This window comes from Desmodus rotundus, chromosome 11 (assembly GCF_022682495.2).
Source record: "Desmodus rotundus isolate HL8 chromosome 11, HLdesRot8A.1, whole genome shotgun sequence".
In the NCBI taxonomy this organism is placed as follows: Eukaryota; Metazoa; Chordata; class Mammalia; order Chiroptera; family Phyllostomidae; genus Desmodus; species Desmodus rotundus.
Genome location: NC_071397.1, coordinates 90,915,286 through 90,936,006, shown reverse-complemented (window position 1 = coordinate 90,936,006; position 20,721 = coordinate 90,915,286). Strand labels below are relative to the sequence as shown.

At 43.3% G+C, this 20,721-nt stretch overlaps 1 protein-coding gene and 1 long non-coding RNA gene across 4 annotated transcripts in view; one reads left to right on the top strand and one right to left on the bottom strand.

Moving 5' to 3' along the window:
• UST (uronyl 2-sulfotransferase) overlaps positions 1–20,721 on the bottom strand; it is a 281,093-nt gene that overhangs the window by 10,384 nt on the left and 249,988 nt on the right. The window contains exons 8-9 of one of the 3 annotated variants that reach the window (XM_045188888.3): positions 5,141–5,420; positions 2,416–3,546 (exon numbers count right to left, since the gene is read on the bottom strand). In XM_045188888.3, the coding sequence (XP_045044823.1) occupies positions 3,447–3,546; positions 5,141–5,420 (380 nt within the window). In that variant the 3' untranslated portion in view covers positions 2,416–3,446. Of the gene's footprint in view, positions 1–2,415; positions 5,421–20,721 lie in introns of those variants that run through there. The other 2 variants (XM_045188889.3, XM_024551949.4) reach the window with 2 other exon arrangements.
• Positions 4,692–9,345, top strand: LOC123478856 (uncharacterized). Its single transcript, XR_006654236.2, has 3 exons — positions 4,692–4,762; positions 6,162–6,274; positions 8,926–9,345. It is a non-coding gene; the product is annotated as an uncharacterized lncRNA (long non-coding RNA).

The window sequence follows — 20,721 nt, the reverse complement described above, 5'->3', positions numbered from 1 at the left end:
GGTCAGTTAACAATTCTGTGACCCATGAACATCTGTGGGCCTGGGTGTTCCTTGGGAATCAGCAGCCGTCAGTGCTGTGAGTCAGGCCTGCCCGGGCAGAAAGGAAGTCTCGAGCGAGTGAAACAGCCGGTGAGCGAGGAGGCCCTCGAGCGCTCAGGGCCTGGGATCCTCTAGTTCTGGTTCTCAGGGGCACGTCTGCACTTGACTTCACCTAGTTTTATGAGCTTCATATGATTTTATTTTGGGGGGTGGGTCCATCTGAAAATCCTTACAGGAAGTAGGACATGAATCTTCATTTTGCCTCTAAGAAAAATAAAACTCTATAATCTTAGATAGGGTAAACATGGCCTGATCTGTTTATCCAGTAACAAGAACTTCTCTGTGTCCTTTTAGTAGAGAGAAAAATCTAGAATAAAACAATTATTTCAACATCTCTGAGGACTAAAGCGGTTGAAAACCAATGGGGCCTCCCTCTGGGGAAGGGGACCCCACAGCCAGCAGTCTGAGGAGAGCCACCTGGGGAGGGGGCTTCACTGTGGAAGGTGGTTCTGGGTTCGGCTGACTGTGCCTCATCGTTCCCGCTGTGGATTCTAGGACAGTAGATGGACTCTGACTACATCAGCATTTTGGAGTTCTAATTGGGTAGATACTCCAAAGCTAATTGAACCCTCAGTGGAAAAAAGCGTGGGATGAACTTGCATCTCCCGACCTTGATTCCCTCATCTGCAAATGAGGGAAAGGACCAGGTAACTGCAGAGCCCCAGGGTAGCCCCAGGGTCTGTGATTTTAGGCAGGCTTCTCTCTTCATTAGAGTTTTGTTCCTCTGCTTTAACTTTTCTGCTGTAATGTGGGTGTCATGGGCTGAACTGTGTACCCACAAAGTTCCTATGTTGAAGTCCCAATCCTGCACTACCTCAGAATGTGTCCTTTAGAGGTAAATGAGTTAAAAGGAGCTCAGTGGATTGGTCCTTAGTCCAATAGGACTGGTGTCCCTATAAAATGAGGAAATTTGGACACAGATATGAGCATTCACAAAGGGTAGAACTTGTGAAGACAGAGGGAGAAGACAGCCACATGCAGGCCAAGGAGAGAGGCCTCAGTGGTGATGAACCCTGCGGACACCGTGATCTCAGACTTCAGCCTCCTAAACTGGGAGGAAACACACTTCTGTTGTGTAAGCCATTCGGTTTGGGGAACTTTGTTATAGCAGCCCCAGCAAACTAATACACTGGGTCACACCACGATGACTTGTGTGTGAAAGAAGCTCCACGTGTTTTTCTTAACAGACTCTTAATCTTGGTTTCAGCTAAAATAATCTTTTCTTTCACAGGATATTCAAAATACTTTAAAAAATCAGTTTCTTTGTCATCAAGTGTGAAATAAGTGAGTTTAGTGAAATGAATCCTCTTTATGTTCACCCGAAGGGGATTTCACACTTTTGATCCATAGAACTGTTTTTCTGAATGGCTGTGGATCATCATTTTGCCTTTTAAGAAATATGGCCATCATCTATAAAATTTATTTAAAGCCAAGTAGCTCACTGAATAAATTCGCAGGTCATAGGACATTTAAAAAGAACATCAGACCAAACAACCAACTCCAGAGGGGGCAGGCATAGTCCAGATTTGGTTTAGTACTTCTGCCTTTAAAGACACGGAGTCAAACATCAGGTGACTGGATTACAGAACAAATTCAGTGATAAAAAAAAAGTAGCCACATACCACTTTGCTGTTTGAGACTCTCAGATTCTTTTTGAAGTAAAGCATGTTATCACCCAAACGGATTTCTCTTTCACTTAGTACCAAGATTCCTACTCTGTTCATTTACAAAGGAGTCGTGTGTAGTCGGAATGCAGTGTCCAATATCTGGAAAGCAGGGGGATTCCCTCTCTCTGTGTAAGTTCCCTTTGATGCCACAGTGAAGTTTCTCAGGGACAGCATTTCTGGATCAAAACTGCTCCCTTGGGAGGTTAGAATCACCCAGCTTTTGAGGCTCTACACGTCTGAGAAAGAGACCAGCAGGTGGCACGTCCTTGTTTTCCTTGCTTTCCCGGTCATTGCCGACATGCCGCCCTGATCCCCAGTATCAGAGGTTGGCAGTTCCAGGGAAGCAGCCTGGCACCTAACCAACCAGTGGGCATAGCAATAAAGTCAGCGGCTGTCTGGGGAATTATATACATAGCTGGATGAATGAATGAATGGCTAACTCAATTTTTAGTGTCATCTGAATATAAGAATGAGCGTTTACAGATTTTTAAAAACACGTCTTTCTAAAAATGACACCTTGAGGGAAAAGGCTTGGCCAATTAAGGAGGCTGAGGAACTGCAGGCGCTTTTGTTCCAGGTATCAGCAGAATGGAAAACATTTTCAACTTTTATTTACATGGGTAATGAATAACTTAAGGAGCACTTCATCTCAAACACAGATTGCTTTTATTTCAGCTCAGCTCGTTTCAGTTGCATATATATTTTTCAATTTCCATCAATGTCAAACACTATTTTTTTTCTTTCTTCTTAAAAAAAAATTTACAAGCACTTTTACGGCACTCAAGGAAAGTAGGCTGAAGGTTCATAATAATAATTTTCCTTTTAAAAAACATCCATCAGACCAAAATAAAATCATTTTAATTAACTCCTTCCTGAGTAACTAAAACCTTGGAATGTGCTGAAAGGTTATAATAAATAAGGCAGTCAAAGATCAACCAGCTTAAAATGTATTTTTTAAATTAAACTATGTAAAATGTACAATATATTTCATGAAGTACAAACTGTGTTGGGCTCAGGGCCAAAGAAACGTTTTCATGTTAGCCACGTATACTGACGAAGTGCTTTGCCTTTATGGACCTACAGGCTGTTTGTTGGGACAAAATAACAGTAAGGCCCTGCAAGTTCATCAGTCAGCATCTTTTGTTGTGGTGTATAATGATCACCGCTGACAATAAATGCCGTTGAACACACAGGTAGACGTGCTCACGTGAACCTGCACTAAGAGATAAGGTACATTTGTCAAATGACCGATTGTCCCGATGTTCTGACCAGAGCGGAGAACTCTCAGCCAACTCGACTGTGTTTCCAGATAGTGAGACCACACGAGTGTCAACTAAGTATCATTCTTTCTGTGCAATGTCATAGAAATGGCTCACAACAGACCAGCCGGCGGGTCTTGATCTTGTTTTGGATATGGAAACTATTCTTTGAGTTGCTTTTTAAGGTATGTCTAGAATCATAGGGCCCTGGTCTCTCTAAACGGGACAAAGGACATTTCCTCTTCTCTTAGAATTGTTCATAATTCTACATGTCCCTTAATCACTTTGCTGCCCCAGTTCTCTGAGGCGAAAAGGAGGCCCACAAGTGGCCAAATGCTGGACTCTGTGCCTCTGTGGTCCCAGCCTTCACTGGACTCCTGCGGGGTGGAGCCTTCTCAATACATCTCATGATAAAGTAGCGTTAGTGCCCGCTTGACAGGTTCCAAATGACTTGCTTTATATCTTGGCTACTGTCCAACTTTAGTGAACGCAGAAAAAACTCTAGAGAGACTTGTTGGTTTCTGAAAAGTAGAAAATGTGTAGCTTGTGTAAAGTTAGAGTCTTATTTAGTATTAAGTATTCCCAACTCACACTTAGCTCTTGAAAGGCTGGCTCTAGGGGAGAAAAAATGAAGAAGACAACATTTGTGGCACATGTCCTGCCTGCCACCACCACCTGCACCCCTGAGTCTCAGCTGGCTGTGTATCATTCACCCAGGAGTATATGTATTTTTCAGGGGGGGGCAGTTAAAGAGGAAAACATTTCAGAATCCAAAGAAATAGGTTTCTAATGATTGAATCCAGGCATCACGGTTACATGGCAGCTGACGGGCGTAGGATGGGAAGGAGATATTTTGGAGACATGACACTGCCTGACATCTCCTCGGAGCACTTTGGGGGCAGACACCTTCCCATAAAACAGCTTGAGCAGGCTCTTACCCAGAAGCTCTTGCTTCTTCTCTTCTTGGTATCCTAGTAAGGGTTCTCAGGAGTGAGCTGCTCCCGTAAGAAATGAGACCATAGTTTCCCTGCTGCCTGGACAGAATTCAGTACCCTTCTTTTACCAAAAATAGGCACCTCTGAAGGGACTAGACGGTGAAAGACCTCAGATACTGTGGGATGTCACTGGCCATGGGTGTGCCTGATGGCCGTGGATGCATTGCCTACTCAGGCTTGGCACGTCTGCCACAGGTTAAGTGTCAGAGCTAAATTGGTTCCTGGGTATCCAGTTAAAACAGTGCTGGGAGAGAATATTTCATATTGGGTGCAAAGGACAGGACCATACCTTTTTCCTAGGCCACATGACCTCCAGAACTCATCGGCCTTGCTTACACTCCTTGTCCCACAGCAAATCAATTCTTTTCCCTGCCGTGCTACTTTGAAATCGGTCAGAATGGTGCTTGGACATGGAATGTCTCAGCAGAGTTTGCCATGTTCTTTGACCTTGAAAGGTCCTCAGGGCTCTGGACTGGTGGGGGCTGTGCCTGTGGCACAAGGTGACTTGCTCCTTCAGAGATAACAAGCATGCTCCTCTTGGTGAAAATGTCCCCTGGGATGGACCAGAGGCAGGATTCTACCTGGGTGGGTAGGGACTGCTAATCCAGAGACGTCCTCTCTTTGATGTCCTCATCTGTCTTACCTTTTCCTTTTAGATCCTTTCAAAGTGGGTTCCCTGGTCTCTGAAGTGGTTTTGTATTTCTACCAAAATATACAAGTCTGGGTGTTTCCTACCACTGAGGTAATATTTTTACAAGTCCTTTTTACAAATGATAAGTTATTGGGCTGTGGGCTGTATTCCGCCCTCCCCTATTCTCTCATTATATTGGGGGGGGAAAGCTATTTTATGACGAGATGCCTTGTGATGGAGTCACCTTAGTGTACCTGGGAAGGACCCAAGAAGCCAGGAAGAACACAGAATAAAATTAAACAAATAAAACCCGCAAAACCGGGCATCTCCCAATGACCCCAACCTGTGGGAATGTCTTGTTCTTTTTAATGCAGCCGAGCATTAATTTAGTCCCTTCAGGATTTTTCTTCCCCAAACGAACAAACAAAAACACATTTCTGGAAAAGGGAGATAAAGCCACTGGAAGCAACACAGGGCTGACACCATCACCTCTTATAAATATCTTCGAGCCACTTCTCGTCATCCTGGTCCTCGTCGCCGATGGGCTCCTCGGTCTCCAGGGGAGTTGGAATGAAGAACTGGGGTCTCAGAGGGGGCTGGCTGACGTGCGACTTCAGTCCGAACTTGCGCTTCAGCAGGTGGAACTGCTCTTTGACGTAGTGGTAGAACTCGTACTCGTACCTCATTCGCTGGTAGAGAATCTGCACGGCCTCAGGGGAGGGGACGGTTTTCCTCACGGTCACAGTCATGTTTCCAAGTTTCCTATGCTCTGGAAAAGAACCGAGTTGAACATGATGCTTTAGCTTAAAAGGATGAAGGGTGAGGCCACATATGACCTGCATAAAACTAGCAGCTCCTAAAGGAAGAAACTCAACAGTCAAGGAATGGAAGGCGAAATGTGTTCCCAACGTGATTTGGTGAAATCTTTCAACATGGTGAAATCTCACCATCAGTTGCCTAAACAGAAACTACCTCACGTCCTTTCCATGGGGCGTGAGCGATGCACTTTGACCCCAGTTCAGTTATTAACTCTAAGTTACACATTCTTTTGAACAGCAAAATCTACCCATTTTTCATCTTTTTTTTCTTTCTATTCATGTAAAAGGCTTTGCTTTCAGAAGGAAGCACAGAAAAAGCTGTCTCACCACTTTCTAATCATCTTGGTTTTTTTATTCTCGAATATTGACATCTATTAATGGTAGTTTAACTCGATGCAAAATACATGTGCACTTTCCTACTCCAGCAAGGAATTGTCAAGATAAATAAAGGAAGGACTGTTAGATTCCTGAAATGCAATTTTAACTGCTGTACATTTTAAATGGTTATTTTTTATGCGGTAAAATGTATAGCTAAAATCTATTTAATTTCATATCAATGCTTAATAACATAAATGTTGTGTATATATGTAATATATATTCATATGACAAAATTTGGACCATTTTAAAGTATACATATCAGTGGCATTAATGACATTCATAATGCTGGGTAACTGTCCCCACTACTGCCACAGGTCTTCCATCACTCCACACAGAAACTCTGTGCCCATTCAACGTGGACTCCCCAGATCCCTCCACTAGCTACTCTTCATTCTGTTTATGAATTTGCTTATTCCAGGTACCTCAGGTAAGTGGAATCACACAATATTTGAGCTTTTGTGTCTGGCTTTTTTCCCCTAACATGATGTTTCCAAGGGTCACCCACACTGTCGCGTGCACTGGTACTCCGTTCTTTTTTTATGGTGGAACAATATTCCATTGTATGGATAGAGCACAGTTTGTTTATTCATTTATCCGTTGGTGGACACTTGGGTTGTTTTTTACCTTTTGATCATTGTGAAGAGCTCTCCTATGATCATTTGTGGGTGAGCATTTGTTTAAGTCAGTGACAGAAACCAACGCAATCATCACAATGTGGGGCGCTTGTCAATCCCAGGACAACTCTTCTTGGGGGCTTATTTAGTTTGAACTTGTAATTATGTGACCTGAAATCTACAGAACTTGGGAAAAATCAGCCTCCTTGCGATGACCGGCATCTGAACTTAGTAACGTTCTCCCTCAAGTGGTTCCTGATGATCCCACTTGCATCCCCTTACACTGACTTATGTGATCTGAACTTCATAAGGTAATGAGAGATATCTAGTAAGATATATATTTGATATCCCAAGTGGCCTTTCCAACCACGTTTTAATTACACAACACCTCAGTACCTTGGTGAAAATGTTTTGGCTACTTGGTAGCACTAGTCAGAACCACCACTAGGAGACCGAGCCTTGTGTTTGCTGGACAACTCTACAGATGAGAGCAGGTTTTTAGGTACGAGTAAAGGGAAGATTTTCATTTGTGGCAATAAGACAAAGTTTTGAAAGATTCCTTTTTTAGACAGCAATGATAGCCAAGTGTATTTCAGTTACCTCAGGCCTCCTTCCTCTTCTCAGCCTCCTCCCTAAATTCCCTGTTTAAATATGAGGGACAGTGACAGCTCAGTCAGAGGATTCTTAGGAAAGCTAATTTTTCACTAAGCTCTAGCTTTGCACGAATATTCAGTTCTTGCTTCATCCATCTGTCTCCTCTTTCTCTCTCTCTTGCTCTCAGTCTGCCTTCCCTTTTCTTCATTGTCAACCTCTCCTCAACTGGCTCCTCACCAAAATTCAGATGTGCTCAAGTCTTTGCTTTCTTTAATAAAATTCTTGTCTGTGTCTCTTTCCATATTTTATCTTCTTTTTCTCCTCTTCATCACACACAGCCAAACTTCTTAAAGAGTTACATGGATGTGTTATTATGAAATTTCAACTTATACACATGACTTAACTCACCAAAATCTGGTTTGTGTTCCCTCAATACTCCATTCAAATGACTCTTGCTTCCTTGCTGATAATTCAGGGGGTATTTCTCATGACTTCCATTGCTTCTTAGCATGACTTCACAAGACTGTTGGCCACGTGCTCCATTTTGAAACCCCCTCTTCTGCGGAGTCTGCAACAGCATTCTCCTGGCTGTCCTGGCCTCCTTCTGATCACCTCCAGCCCCACCTCCTATTCTCTGCACCCAGCCCTCCGTTGCTGCCCACCGCTCAAATGTCTGCACTGTCCGGGATTTCCATCCAGACTTCCACCCTTTTCCCTCCCTTATTCTCTGGATGGTGTCACCCAACCCTCTACCTTTCAGGTTTCATGCCACTGTGGACACAAAGCCAAAAGTTTATATAAAATAACCGTAGCTTTTTGGTCCTTTTGTTTTTCACAGAGCTAGCAAGTTTAATAGGAAGGCTAATGATATTGCCAGAGGGTAAGTCATGGTCAGAAATAGGAGTGTTATTCTGTGACCGGAGGAGCAGAGATTCAGATTCAACGAACACTGATGATGAACACCTATGTGGGGTTTGGGTTATGCCCTTCTGAATGTTATTTTACTTAATATTCTCACTAACCCTGGGAGGTGTCATGACCCCTTCTTTTGGAGATGGGAAGATAAAAGCTCTGGGAGATTAAATGACTTATTCAAGGTCACACAGCTAGTAAGCAAACAACAGAACTGGAATTTGAGCCTGGATTTGCATTTGTGTTGAGGTTTCCACTCACTAAGTATTGGGTCATAACCAGTGAAGCTTTTGTGAGTCCGTAGAAAATTGTCCACTTCCTATGGAAAGACTAGAGGGCAGTTTGCCTTGCAGTGTTCGTAGAGAACTTTTAAAATCACATTTTGAAGACATATGGTTATGTGTCTTGCTGCACACTGATCAGTGCTATGGAAAAGTCATTCCATTGCTAAGTATTTTTGTAAAATGCCAGACTTTTCCCTCCAAACAAAACAAAACAATGTGAACTGTGGAATCAGTCTCTCTCCAGATTGCTATAATAGCAATTCTAGAGGAAGTTGTTATGGTTTTGTTTTTTTTTTTTTGAGACAGTTGTTATTTCAGCCACAAAACAACCATGCTTTAAAGATCTATACTTATTATTAGCATCCTTTGGGAAGAGAAGTAGCCCTTAGTAGGTGAACGTATACTATAGAATGTAACCATTGGCAAGGGAAGACCTCACCCCACGAGCTTGTTTTGAAATTAGTGGGAACCGAGAGATGAGTTCAAGGGGCTCATGTCTCTTGTGTCCACTGGTGAACAGTTCAAAAGCAAGAGACCAAAACAGAGCTCCTTCCGTTGGGGAAGGGGTGGCAAGCAGGCAGCCTGAGATCTGACGGGCAGACTGTGTGATTTGGCCCATATGATATTTTTTAAGAATTGGACTTCGTTGTTTTAAGACTTGGTGTATTTCACAGGGAAGTCTGGATTTCTGGCTTCTCTCAAAGTGAGGCAATATTCTTCTGGAGCTGAGTATGGCTGTCCCCCCCTGCAAGAGGCCAGTTCTCTCCATTTTGTCTCAGACGCTAAACGCCAGTTCATTCTGTTATGTTACCTGCTTGGCTGCTAAATAAATGTGAGTTTTGTGCTCCTGCTTGAAAGGTTTTGAATTTCTGGGATTCATAAACCAGGAAGTGAGTGCTTTGTGTACGAATTAAGGCTCCAATTAGACCTCATTTGTGTGTCCAATGTCACCTTCCTTTTTTTGGGCAAATATTTATTGAATAACTTGCAGGTGTAGGCACAGGAGTTAGAAGCAGTGAATGGGACATTAGCTCCATCATCACGGGCATTCTTGAGGACTGTGGGAGAGCTATCATGCATTTACTCCTTCTTATAATGATTCTACAGATGGGATACTGGAATTTAGTAACTTCCCAAGGTCACACAGCGGGTAAGTGGAGAAGCCAGAAGTTGGGTCTGAAACAGTCTGACTACTGAGCCCAGTCTCTTTCCCCTTCATGTCGCTCACTTATGGTTGGCCGGGGCTCACGGTGGAAGGGGAGAATCCTTCTTCACAACCTCGTCACCATGGGGCAGACGGGGCATTCCACTCTGGCTGTTTTGATAGCATTGACATTTCCTCTCCTTCGTCAGAAGTCCCTTGTGGGGAGACCAACCCTCAAGGGCTTGTCTTGAATACTCTGCATGGCACTGGGTCTTTTATAACTACTATTGGACTATTCGATCATGTAGATCTGTGGTGTGTGTATACTTGAGAGCACAGGGCAGGTTTATATAGTTTAACTGAAAGATGAAAAACCTTTCGGAGGCCTCTAAGACACTATCAAACTTCTGAAATTTTTTGCCTGGATTTTTTTTTTTCTTAACATCCCTACCAGTTTCATCTAGCTGTTCTCCCAGGGAAGCTTGTTATTATGCTGAGAGTGCTCAGGATAAGGTTAATACCCCCTTCATCTTTGTCCTTCCACAGCTCAGCACCTGGGGAAACACAGTATCCGCTGTACACGCTGGTTGAATGAATGAAAGGAACCAACAGAAGGAAAAGAGTTGTCAGACCCAAAGAAGCCTTGGCTGTGTCTGTGAGGTGCAGACAAAGGCAGTATCAGAATGTGCTTCATAGGAAATTCCATAGAGACTCATGAATGTGGGGTCCACCCGACATCGGGGCTCCCCTGGGGTCTGTTCATTCCCGTGTGTAGCTCTGTGGTTTAGCTGCCTTTTGGGGGTGAGAGTGTTGGCCCGTCAGGGGTTTCTGTCCCTGTTCTTTAATTAATACACCCATATTGGCAAAGGGAAGCTGTGGTTTCAGGACGCTTTCAATTTGTTTCATTTTTCTTATGTACCATTAGGGACTGGCCAAAGCATACCCTAAATTATTTTCATGATAACTGCAGAAAAGTTCCTCAAAGCAGGCACACTGGTTTTGAGCTACAAAATGATCAGAAGGGAAGGCAAACAAACAAAAACCAACCTCTTATCTGTCTACTTGAACAGCAAAGTAAGGATTGTTTTTCCACAGAGACCTGTCGAACATCAGCTACAGAGTCAGGACGGTGTGTGGACAGGTGTGTGGACTCTTCGAGGCTTCCATGCTCTGTACTCCCTCTGAGGAGCAGAGGCCCCACAGAGTCCCTGTGGCCCTGGATGGGGATCCTTTTTATATCTCCGACCCCTCCCCAACAATAGAAAAATCTATAATTAGTCACCCAATGATGGTAGAGAAAAAAATAGGTCAGTAGGGAGACTGCTGAGTTGGGTCAGTTTTCTGCATTATTAAAGCTTTATAGATAGAGGTCGAAACATCTCATTGTCCCCTGCCCCACCCCCATCCCTCAGAATAGCATATTCTGCATAGAGCCCTTCATTTGCATAGAGCTCGCTGGACTGATGTGTTTTCACCCCTCCCACCCCCACCGATTATCTCCCACAGTCCTCAAGGCCACCCGTTTTACCTACAGTTACCAAGAGCCTGAGAGGTCACAAGACCAGCTCAAGGTTGCATGACCTGTAAGTGACAGTCCTGACCAGAGAGTGGGTATGCTGATGCCCAGCCCAGCACTGTTTTGGTACAAACTGAGTGGAAATCTATAACCCTCACCTCTCCTTCCCCTGTGTGTATTCTGGCATTAAGGGGATCGGCTGAAAAGAAGGGCTCAAGTGTTCTAAGTCAAGGGGAATGCTTGGTAAGTCTGGGAGGATCTGGTGAAAAACCTGCAAGCCAGCAAAAACGTTTCCAGGCTGAAAGGGACTGTGTCTTATTCAGTTTTAGTTCCCCAGCACCCAGCTCCTGGCACCTAACAACCCTCCATAACAGTCTGTTGATTTGAAACCTATATGTTAAATCCATCTGCAAGACTGGATTAACCCAAAGGGCAACTTTTGGTGTTGTCTGTACATACTTTGTTTTTGCTAAATTCTTTCCATAGTTGAGGGTCCTTCCTGAACAACCTTTCCATTTCTAGGAATTAAATTTATTTAGGGTATGCTGATATAGGAGTTTAGGATCCTAGGTTGTTGTGGACAGGTAGTGGTATTTGCTTTTCTTAGCTGCTTTACTGGAGAACACTGTACTACAGCAACAGGTCACTTACATATGCTTAGCAAAGCTTAAGACATACTGTGATAACGGACATTTGCCACAAACATGAATACCTATGTAGAAAGACATAATATACACTGTGACCTGGAAGCTACAGAATTTATGGCACCTGTGTTATTTACTACAGCCGTTAAATAAAGAAATCCAAGCAAGGTAGGGGCAAAAAGGTATCTGTGTGACCTATTAATACCGTTCAATTACTTAGTTTGCCATCATTCTGGGTATTTTTAAGTGCCGCTTTGCCATTAGCAAAAGAAAATATTTCGTTAAGAAGTAACACATTCATTCAGGTCCCATGTATATGATCCAAGTGCCAATGGCTTTGCTGTGGATGTCATTTAAACTGGTTCTTCAGCCAGTCTCAAACGCTCCCTGGTGGAAGAACTTAGGCCAGGACATAGGCAGTATCCTCAGGAGGCAGGTGTCTCAGGGGGAGGACTACAAAGGAAGAGCTCTCCGGGGCCCTGGGGACACGCCTTCGCTCAGCACCAAGCACACCCATCCACACAGAGCGCACTTGCCAGTGGAAGACATGCAGGCCCTCGTTCCCATCGCTCCTCCTGAGGTATCCAAGCCAACACTGGGAGTTTAACTTTTGAATGCGGGGGTAAATACCATTTACCAGTAAGCAGTTCGAATGCAAGACTGAGCAGTGACGAGCACGATGCTCCCAACGTGGTCTCAAGCAGAGGCCATGAACAAAATTCACTTTACTGCCCAAGGTCTGAACATTTTTACTAAAGTGGTGGCTCTTTCTAACTCTGTGGCATGGACCTTATATAGGTACTGGGTCATAATTTTCAGAACTCTTAAAAGTCCCTTTAATGTAAATAAAAAGGAAATCACAGACCTGCCCCATGAAGTCCCCCGTCCCACCTCTCTTCATCTGTCCAACGTGCATAATGGAAAAACGATGTAGCCCTGGCTCTGGGTCAAAGTAAACAATCTGGAAATACTGTGTAAACCCAGCTGCTCCACTGGAGGACAGAGGCCCCACTTTACGACCTTCGAGATGGTTAACCATATGCAAAATAACAAAACCTCAGCACGGGCTTGCAATCTATGCTGACGCTGGGCTGGCTTTGGCATTCCTCCCCTTGATCTAAGTGAATGCACACTCCACACCGACCAAAGCCCCCTGCCCCCAACAATCCGGGCTTGTTTGAACCTGGTCCAGCAGAGATTATGTGCAAGAAATGAATACAAGTTGAATAACAACCAGAAATGGGGCCAAAGTTTACAGTGGAAAAAAAATAAGCATCATCAAAAGATAGGCATCAACTCTTCAGCTTCAGGGGCACTGAGTGGTGATCAACCCAGAGGCCCCGCTGTTTTAAAAATCACTCGGTCTGGAAACCTGTGGTTTACTAATCTCGGGTTAGGTTACACCCAGAAATTTCTAGCACACAAGGGATGAGGCATACTTTCTCAGGTGACAGGTGTGATGAAAGTCAAGGTCAGGTGGGGTGGGGCTGGGGCACGAGTGAGCGTGCGGGAAGGCAGAGTGAGGACGCATCCCCCGACCACTCCTGCGGAACCCCACACCACGCTGGCTGCTCCCCAAACCGTGTGAACACGATGCCTGTCGCAGATACAGTGCACTCATTTCCTGAATTATGCAGGGAGGCCACACAGTTCAAATGCATGCCGCTCCCCGCACGGCCACCCCCGGAAATGAACACATGTCACTGTGGCTCACAGCAACACGCAGGGCTGAAAGGGCCAGCGTTGATTCGCCGCTGGATGATCGATGGCATGCTCAGACCAGCTTCTTGGAGGTATGGCAATTAGCGGGGAAAAGGACAAAAAGCACTTCATGGCTGACTCGGTGCTTGGGGTTGGTAAAGTAAACAGAGGTAGTTCCCTCCTCTTTTTTTGCAATCTTCTTTTCAGATCTGGAAATATATATAATTTAAAAATAAATCAAGCTCACTCTGAATTTCAAGAGAACCTTTTTTCTGTGTAGCCAAGTGAAAGGTACATGATTTACTTTTTTTTTGGATGCCTGAAAGTGCTAGGCTCCTTTGATGCAAGAGAATGAAGCGTTTATAATGCTCCCAATTTGCTTTGATTTTTGGAAGCATATGCATGACATAAGGAACGAGGGAGAAAGTGATTGACCTGTGTGAGGTGGGTCAGGAAGGCCCATGAAACCCAAGGCACTGTCCCCTTTGGAAGGGAAGCCGGCAAGCAGCCCTGTAAGGAGGCAAGCATTTCCAGAAACCCTGCACAGGCAGATCCTAACATCATCAAATCTTGAGGTGAGGGTCCCCCACTGAAGAAGCTTCCAAGTTATTGCCTGGGCAATCCAACTCCACGCCACTTATCCTCAGTGCCCAAATTGCTGGGGGTTGGGGGTGGTAATTAGATATTTCCTTGCCTGGCCTCCCCTTGCTCATTCCCGGCTCTGCACTGAGCACCAAGCATGATTCCAGGGAATAAGAGAACTGCTAAGAGCTGCAAGCGCAGGGTTCCTCCTTAAAGGGGAAGCATGAACAGTAAAGAGAGAAACAAATGCATGCTCTCTTCAATCACTTCCCAGGCAATGCATCATCTGGGCTTCCCTGCAGCCCAGGCAGGGCTTCTCTCCTAGGGGAACATCAGAGGAGGGGCGCAGACCACAAAGGGGTGGGTGTCGAAGGCCACCTTCTGTGCCCTTGAGCAGGGCCAAGTGGACACTTTGCCAGACAAACTGAATGTGCAACAAATCACCTGGGCACCTGACACAGTGCTCTAGAACCTGCACTTTTAATTGGCTGATTCTGGTGCAGGAGCTGTCCAACCACACTGGGGTTCTAACTTAGAATTCAACACGAGCATATCCAGCCTCCTATCACCATTGTTTATCATCAGGGTGCGAAGAGGTGCCAGAGCTCATCCACTGCTGTTCAGACACTCCTGTGCTGGGAGGAATCAGCTCCCTGGGTTCGACTCTATCCAGCTCCCTGGCTTTCCCTGCTGCCCTGGTTCACTGGCCAGTTGGAGGGCAATCTGTTCCCGTTTCTTTCCTCCCCAGCTTTGGTGTCATGATGCAAATCATCAAAAAGCTGATCTATGTCTTTGGAAACATATGCTACCCTAATTACACACGCATGCTTCCCCTGGCAGCATTTTGCCATCACAGTACGGGCTTGGACATGAGAATGGCGAAGCCAGAGGTTCATTTACACCGCACCCATTGAACCAAACACTTCTGTCTGAAAAGATCTACTTCCAGAAAAAACCCTAATTGGAAAACTTTGGTAGCATTTTTAATAAAATGTATGTTTTGTTGGAAGTACATTTTTTAAAATTTGAAGTCATTATTGAGAAATGCATTTTTGTTACTTTTCATATGTTTGTTACGTTATTTGGAATCATATTATGGAGGCCCTTAGCAATAACTGACGAGGACACCCTGATCGAATGCATTGATTTGAACATAGAAGATCTGGAAATCAGTCTAGTAGTCCCGTCCAAATTTCTTTGGCATCTGACAATCTCATGAGCTTTGCTTTTACTTTATATGCAAGATTCTTCTTCTTTCTATTCCTCATAGCCTGACCGGTGTTAGCAGGCCAAGCCACTTCTCTTACACACACACACCCCTCTTTCCATGGGGAAGGGGCCCTCTTCTGGAATCACACTGCACTCTAAATCTAACCCTGATGATGTGAAAGCCAACTGCTAACACACACAGTCACTCTGGGCACTTCACAGATGGTGATATGCCCACAGGACAGTTCTTTGACTCATTTTGCTTCTGTTGCTCTATTGTTATTTTTGTTTCAGGTCGATTGAGCTACCTGTCTAGTTATGTCCAGGGTCATCATAAAGCTCTTGGGCAGCTTATAAGCTTTTGGCTTTAAGTCTTGATTCTTGGGAAAATAACTTAACAACTTAAAAAATCATTTTTCTGGTTATAACCCACATAAATATGTACATACCGTATAGACACACATATCTAGATGGTAATTTGGGGGGGAAGATTAAGAAGATAAAATGACTTTAAATCAAGCCACATTAATTACTGTAGTAATGTATTTCCTTCTAGTTTTTTCTTATTTATGTATGTGAATTATGAAAATAGATCTCTGCTATACTGTTTAATTTTATATTCTTTTAAAACTTAACTGATAGCCAGCATTTTCATATACCATTAATTGTTCCAAGTCATATTTTGCAATGTGTGTTAAAGTGTTCCATTTGATGGATACCTGACAGGTCACACAGCCAGTTTGCTACTGTGGGATAACTGAGTTGTTTTTCAGTTTCTATGACTCTAGATAATATGAGATAAGCATCCTTGTACATAAGTGATCATGTGTCTTTTCGCTCGTCTCCCTAAGATAAATGGCAACTGTTCGGTATTGAGTGGTGACTCTTCTGTGCATACCTGATAAGGTTTTCAGTTCTGACAGCTTTAAGACAACCTTACTTTCTTTTGTTAGAGGTCTTGCAATTTGGGTAATATGATTTTTCTAAATTTTAAGACACGTTCTTTAATGCTACAGGATGTAACCTGACTTTAACCTGATTTACCAAATCTTTAAGCTGCACGGGGCTTTTGAGGATCTGCACTGTCTACAGTGATGGATGCACTTAATATGGGGATATGGTGGCCTGTAAAACTTCTAGTGCACAAAACGTGTAGTAAGTTACCACATGGTGACAACAGTGACAGTGATTAAATGTTTCCTATTTCCTGTATCTATGAATGGGGTGCTCAGTACTGGCTACCACAGAACTTAGGTTTTCCTTTCTGTTATAGTTCATGCTAGATACATTTTAAAAATAGAATATAGTCTATCTCATCGTTACTGTTGTTTCAATATTATAGTTATCACAACGATCAGCCTTGATGGGTGAACCAATGGCAAGTCCCAACAACCAGCAACCTGGATGTTGTCTCTGGAATGTTAAACATGATTTTGATAAACCCTTGAAGAGCTCTGAATGAAGTAGCTGTTCATGGAGTCCAAACATGTAGATAAGTGAGATATTTAACCTCTTGCCCAGGCATTAAGAAGTTAAGTTAGTAAGAGGTGCTACTCAAAATAACCATTCCCAAGTCAGGAAAGTGTGAAATGAAGTCCCAAGGATGCTGTCACTTCCACAGGGAGGGTTTGTAATGCTACGTTAAAATTAAGATTTACTGTCTCTGGCACCTGCAGTACACTGGTAGTAGCAGGTCTTAGGAGGGTATGACTTAACAGCACCGTCTCTTCCTCCTTCTCTCTCTGTTAGGTGATTGTCAACTGCACACTCTGTAAGACACTGTTTATCTAAGAGCACATCCAAATTGCTTTGCTTTAATCAAAAACCCTAAGAAAGAATAATGAGATGAAATTGCAACCTGTCCAGTTTTATGGGAGGTCCATTTGTCTACTTAAAGAAAGTCTGAAATGGACCAACCAATGCCAGCAGATGCTGAGACCAGCAGGCACCCACACCGAGGGGCCGTGACTGTTACTTTCGGGAAGAGTGGTAAATGTTTGATAGGCACATTTAAGTGCTGTAAACATGTTACAGGTGCATTAAAACCTACAAATGTAAGCTGGGAATCAAAATCAATTTTTTTTTCATGATATGTTTTGAAAGGTTTGGTTGTGGTATAAACTTGTGTTTGGTATCTGAACTTGCCAATGAAAGATCGTAGGGCAATAGAAATTGCAAGCTTCTAAGAGAAGACATTTAAATGGTAATTGCCTTTGGAGCAGTTGCTATTAAAAAGAAATAGGGGGAGGGGTGTTTTTTATTTTTATTAAGGTAGAATAGAAATAGAAATGGAGGAGGGGTATTTTATTAAGGTAGAATAGAAGTTTAACCTCCTCTGATGAGAAACATTAAGCTCTTTTACCCTTCTCACATATGAAAGAGAAAAGGAGGGAGCACTGCCATGTCAACAGCAGGCTACACAGGAAGGCTTTTGGGGGTGAGGTCTTGAGATGAATGTTTATGGCCAATGGCTGTGAGAAGCTGCAGAAACCTGCAGGGAGATACAGGGAGAGGACAGATTGCCAGGAAAACGTTTATGCCACGCAAGCCAGAAAGTGTGCAGTTGTGCACCAGCCTTCCTCTTAGATAAGATGGGGAGAGGTGTTCCTTAAAAAGAAAAGTCTCCCAATGCTGGGAAGACCATGCTGTGGCTTAGAAGCAACCAGGAAAGAGGTGCTACCATTGAAAAAAAATGTGCTCATAGTATATCATAGCATTATCATTAGGTTCTACCGGGATTGGTTCACTTTAGAAAGAGTGTACAGACAGGTCGGAGAGGGGACAGAGGAAGAGGATGATTTGAAGGACATTCAAGACATTCTTTAAAAATCTGTTGAAAGGATGGGAAAAAATCGAAGATATTTGAGGGCAAAAAGTCAACAAACAGAAGAGCTCTAACCCATTACATTTCAGTTTTATTGGGGCATGAAATGAAGTTTCACGATGTTCTAAAAACAACAACTTAACTGCATAAAATTAAATAAGTGGATTGGCATTCAATCCATACCATATTGTACATTTTTATTTTGCTATAACAATAGAGACTGGTTAGTGATGTCACAGAACTCCTCTTCAACTCATACACAGAAAAACATTTCAAAAATTCCAGATTGTTCCTCCAATCTAGCAAAACCATACATAGAGAGGCTGGCTGATTTATGACTTTCCAGTAACATTTACTCTCTAATGGCTTTCACCAAATGGTTTATTTACTTGGTCTGCGCTGAGGTAACCTCCTGGCTGGCCTGTCTGCGATCCTACAGCTCAGAGTCTAAGGAGCTGAGTCCCTCACTAACTCGTCTCTCGAGTTTCTGTGGGAACTGTGGGTTCTCACACAGAGAAATTGGGAGTCCTGGGTTCAGTCTGAGAACGCTCTCCCTGCCCTGTCAGTTCTTTTGGAGAAAAGAGAAAACCACCGACAATTTCGGACCCACTCAATCATGCAAAGTGGCCAAGGTTTCAGGCCTTGGCAAAAGGCTGCTTACTTCAAGTCTTTGCTAGCTCTATGGTTCTGCTTCTCCTATTTTCGTGTCTTCACTCGCCAACTTCCTCTCATACATTCCAAAATGGAGCTACTGAATGTGACCTAAAAGAGCAGGTTTGTAAATAAGACCTGTATGAAGTCATTAGCTTTCCCAGTAAGTACTGGTGGCCCCTCTGGCCCCAGCAGGCAAGACATACGAGGTGATCTGAACCACAAGGGATTGTAAAGACAATGCTAGTGTGAGTGTGAACTCCTTTTGCTTTGAGCTCCAGGAGATGATGTGGTTGAACATCAAAGGCTGTGGAACATGTGAACAGGAATTAGCATGTCCTTCTTGAAAACTTTCATCCCATCTCTACCAAAAAAGAGCCAATCCTAACTTCATTCTACTTAGCTCAGTCATCACGTCTTGGGTTTCCTTGGGACAAAATGAGGGTCTGAGCTGTTGGCTGGAAGTGAAGGTGAGTGAAAGCTGTCCAGCTCTTCTTGGGGTAGATTTAAGCCCACTCTCCTCTTCTAGTGCTGCAAAGCTCTCTGGAGCTGAATAATTTGTCTTTCTTCTCTTTTTATCCCACAAAGTCCAAAGCAGCAGAGAGTGGGGAGATGCTGGGCATGGTGGAAAAAGGCTGAGGGTGGTGTATGGAATCACTTTGGCTGGCAAATTCTGGGGTGCCCTGCACGGAGTGATACATCATGGGATGTGAGCCACCAATCCCCCTCTCTTGAGTCGATGGCAGTGGTCACAGCTGGGCTCAGCCCAACAGTCCCTCAGCCTGTGTTTCTGGCCACCGTGACTGGTTGTCCAAAATTGGCACTAGACATAAGCCCCAATTCTTGCACTTTTTGGCTGAAGGCTTTTAGACCATCATGCTCTCTGTGTATTTCTTGAGGTAGTTAGATCCAATTCTTCAATAAGTCAATGGTTGCAACTGAGCCCATGATTGTTTGCGTGAACTCAGAAAGCTTAGGAGGGAATCAGTTCCCTGTTCTGTTGGCTCATCTCCTGACTGGATAGATACATGAATGACTATTTTTTCCTCGTGTACGATAAGTACATATACTGTCAGCGGAAATCGGTCGACATCTAAGCTTACACCCTGCGGCAGCAGTGCATACATTATTTCCAAAATTGTTGTGGAACTCCCCCCGCCCCACCCCATGCGCACAGGAGCTTGTGTCTACAGATGCAAAGGTCAACAGGGCAAATAGTTTGAGGATGTTAGAATTTTTAAGAGAGTGGGGTGGAGGGATGGGGAGAAAAAGGCATACAACTGTAACTGAATAACAATAAAAATTAAAAAAAAAAGAATTTTTAAGAGAAAAAGATATGACCCTGAACATTAGCAAGGGATGTTTTCTGGCTTATTGATATTCACAACCTTTAATCATGTTATCTCAATGGTATTCATAAGTAAAAAGGGCTTTGTGAAAATATTGGAAAGTTAATAATTCTCTTTAACAGATTGACAAGACTGAATTAATATTAAATTAATTTAATTACCTGGTCATCATTTATTTCTGGTAGATTATATATTTCAATAAATAACTTTAAAAATAAATGTTACCGAATGTCAACTCACTATAGTTTTGACAGTGAATACATTACAATATATTTTTCATCTAAACAATTAGAATAATGGTGATAGAACCCTTAAAAAGTTTTTTAAAAAGTGCTTAATTACCTCTTTGTCCTATATGATAAATTACATATTTTAAGAATGTTTAAGACTTCACAGCAGCTAGACTGGAAAGGATTCCTATTTTTGCTCTGCTTTATTAGAAAAATAAGCATTTTTTCTTCAGATTGTTTGCTTTCTTAAATTCCATTCTGCGAGTCATTAAAACCCTCATGAAAGCCAAGGTTGTTGACGTGACGAAAACAAATGGCTTCACTGTTAACCAGAGAGAGTCTCTGGAGCACTTTATTGAAGCAGTTGGTTTTAGTCATTTCAACTCTTAACGTCTTTCTCCCAGAAAAAACAAACAAAGTAGCATATCTAGAATGTCAATGAACATCATCGCAATAGAATTTCTAAGCTTTCTAGAAACACTGGGTTCTTAAGAATTTAGCCAAATAAAATTTCCTAGAACCTTAGGCCTTAGGAAACTACCCCACCTCTCTCAGACCTTCCTCTTTCTGATCTTGCTCCTTACGCAGAGGCAGTCGCCTGGGAGGCGTAGAGGCAGGGC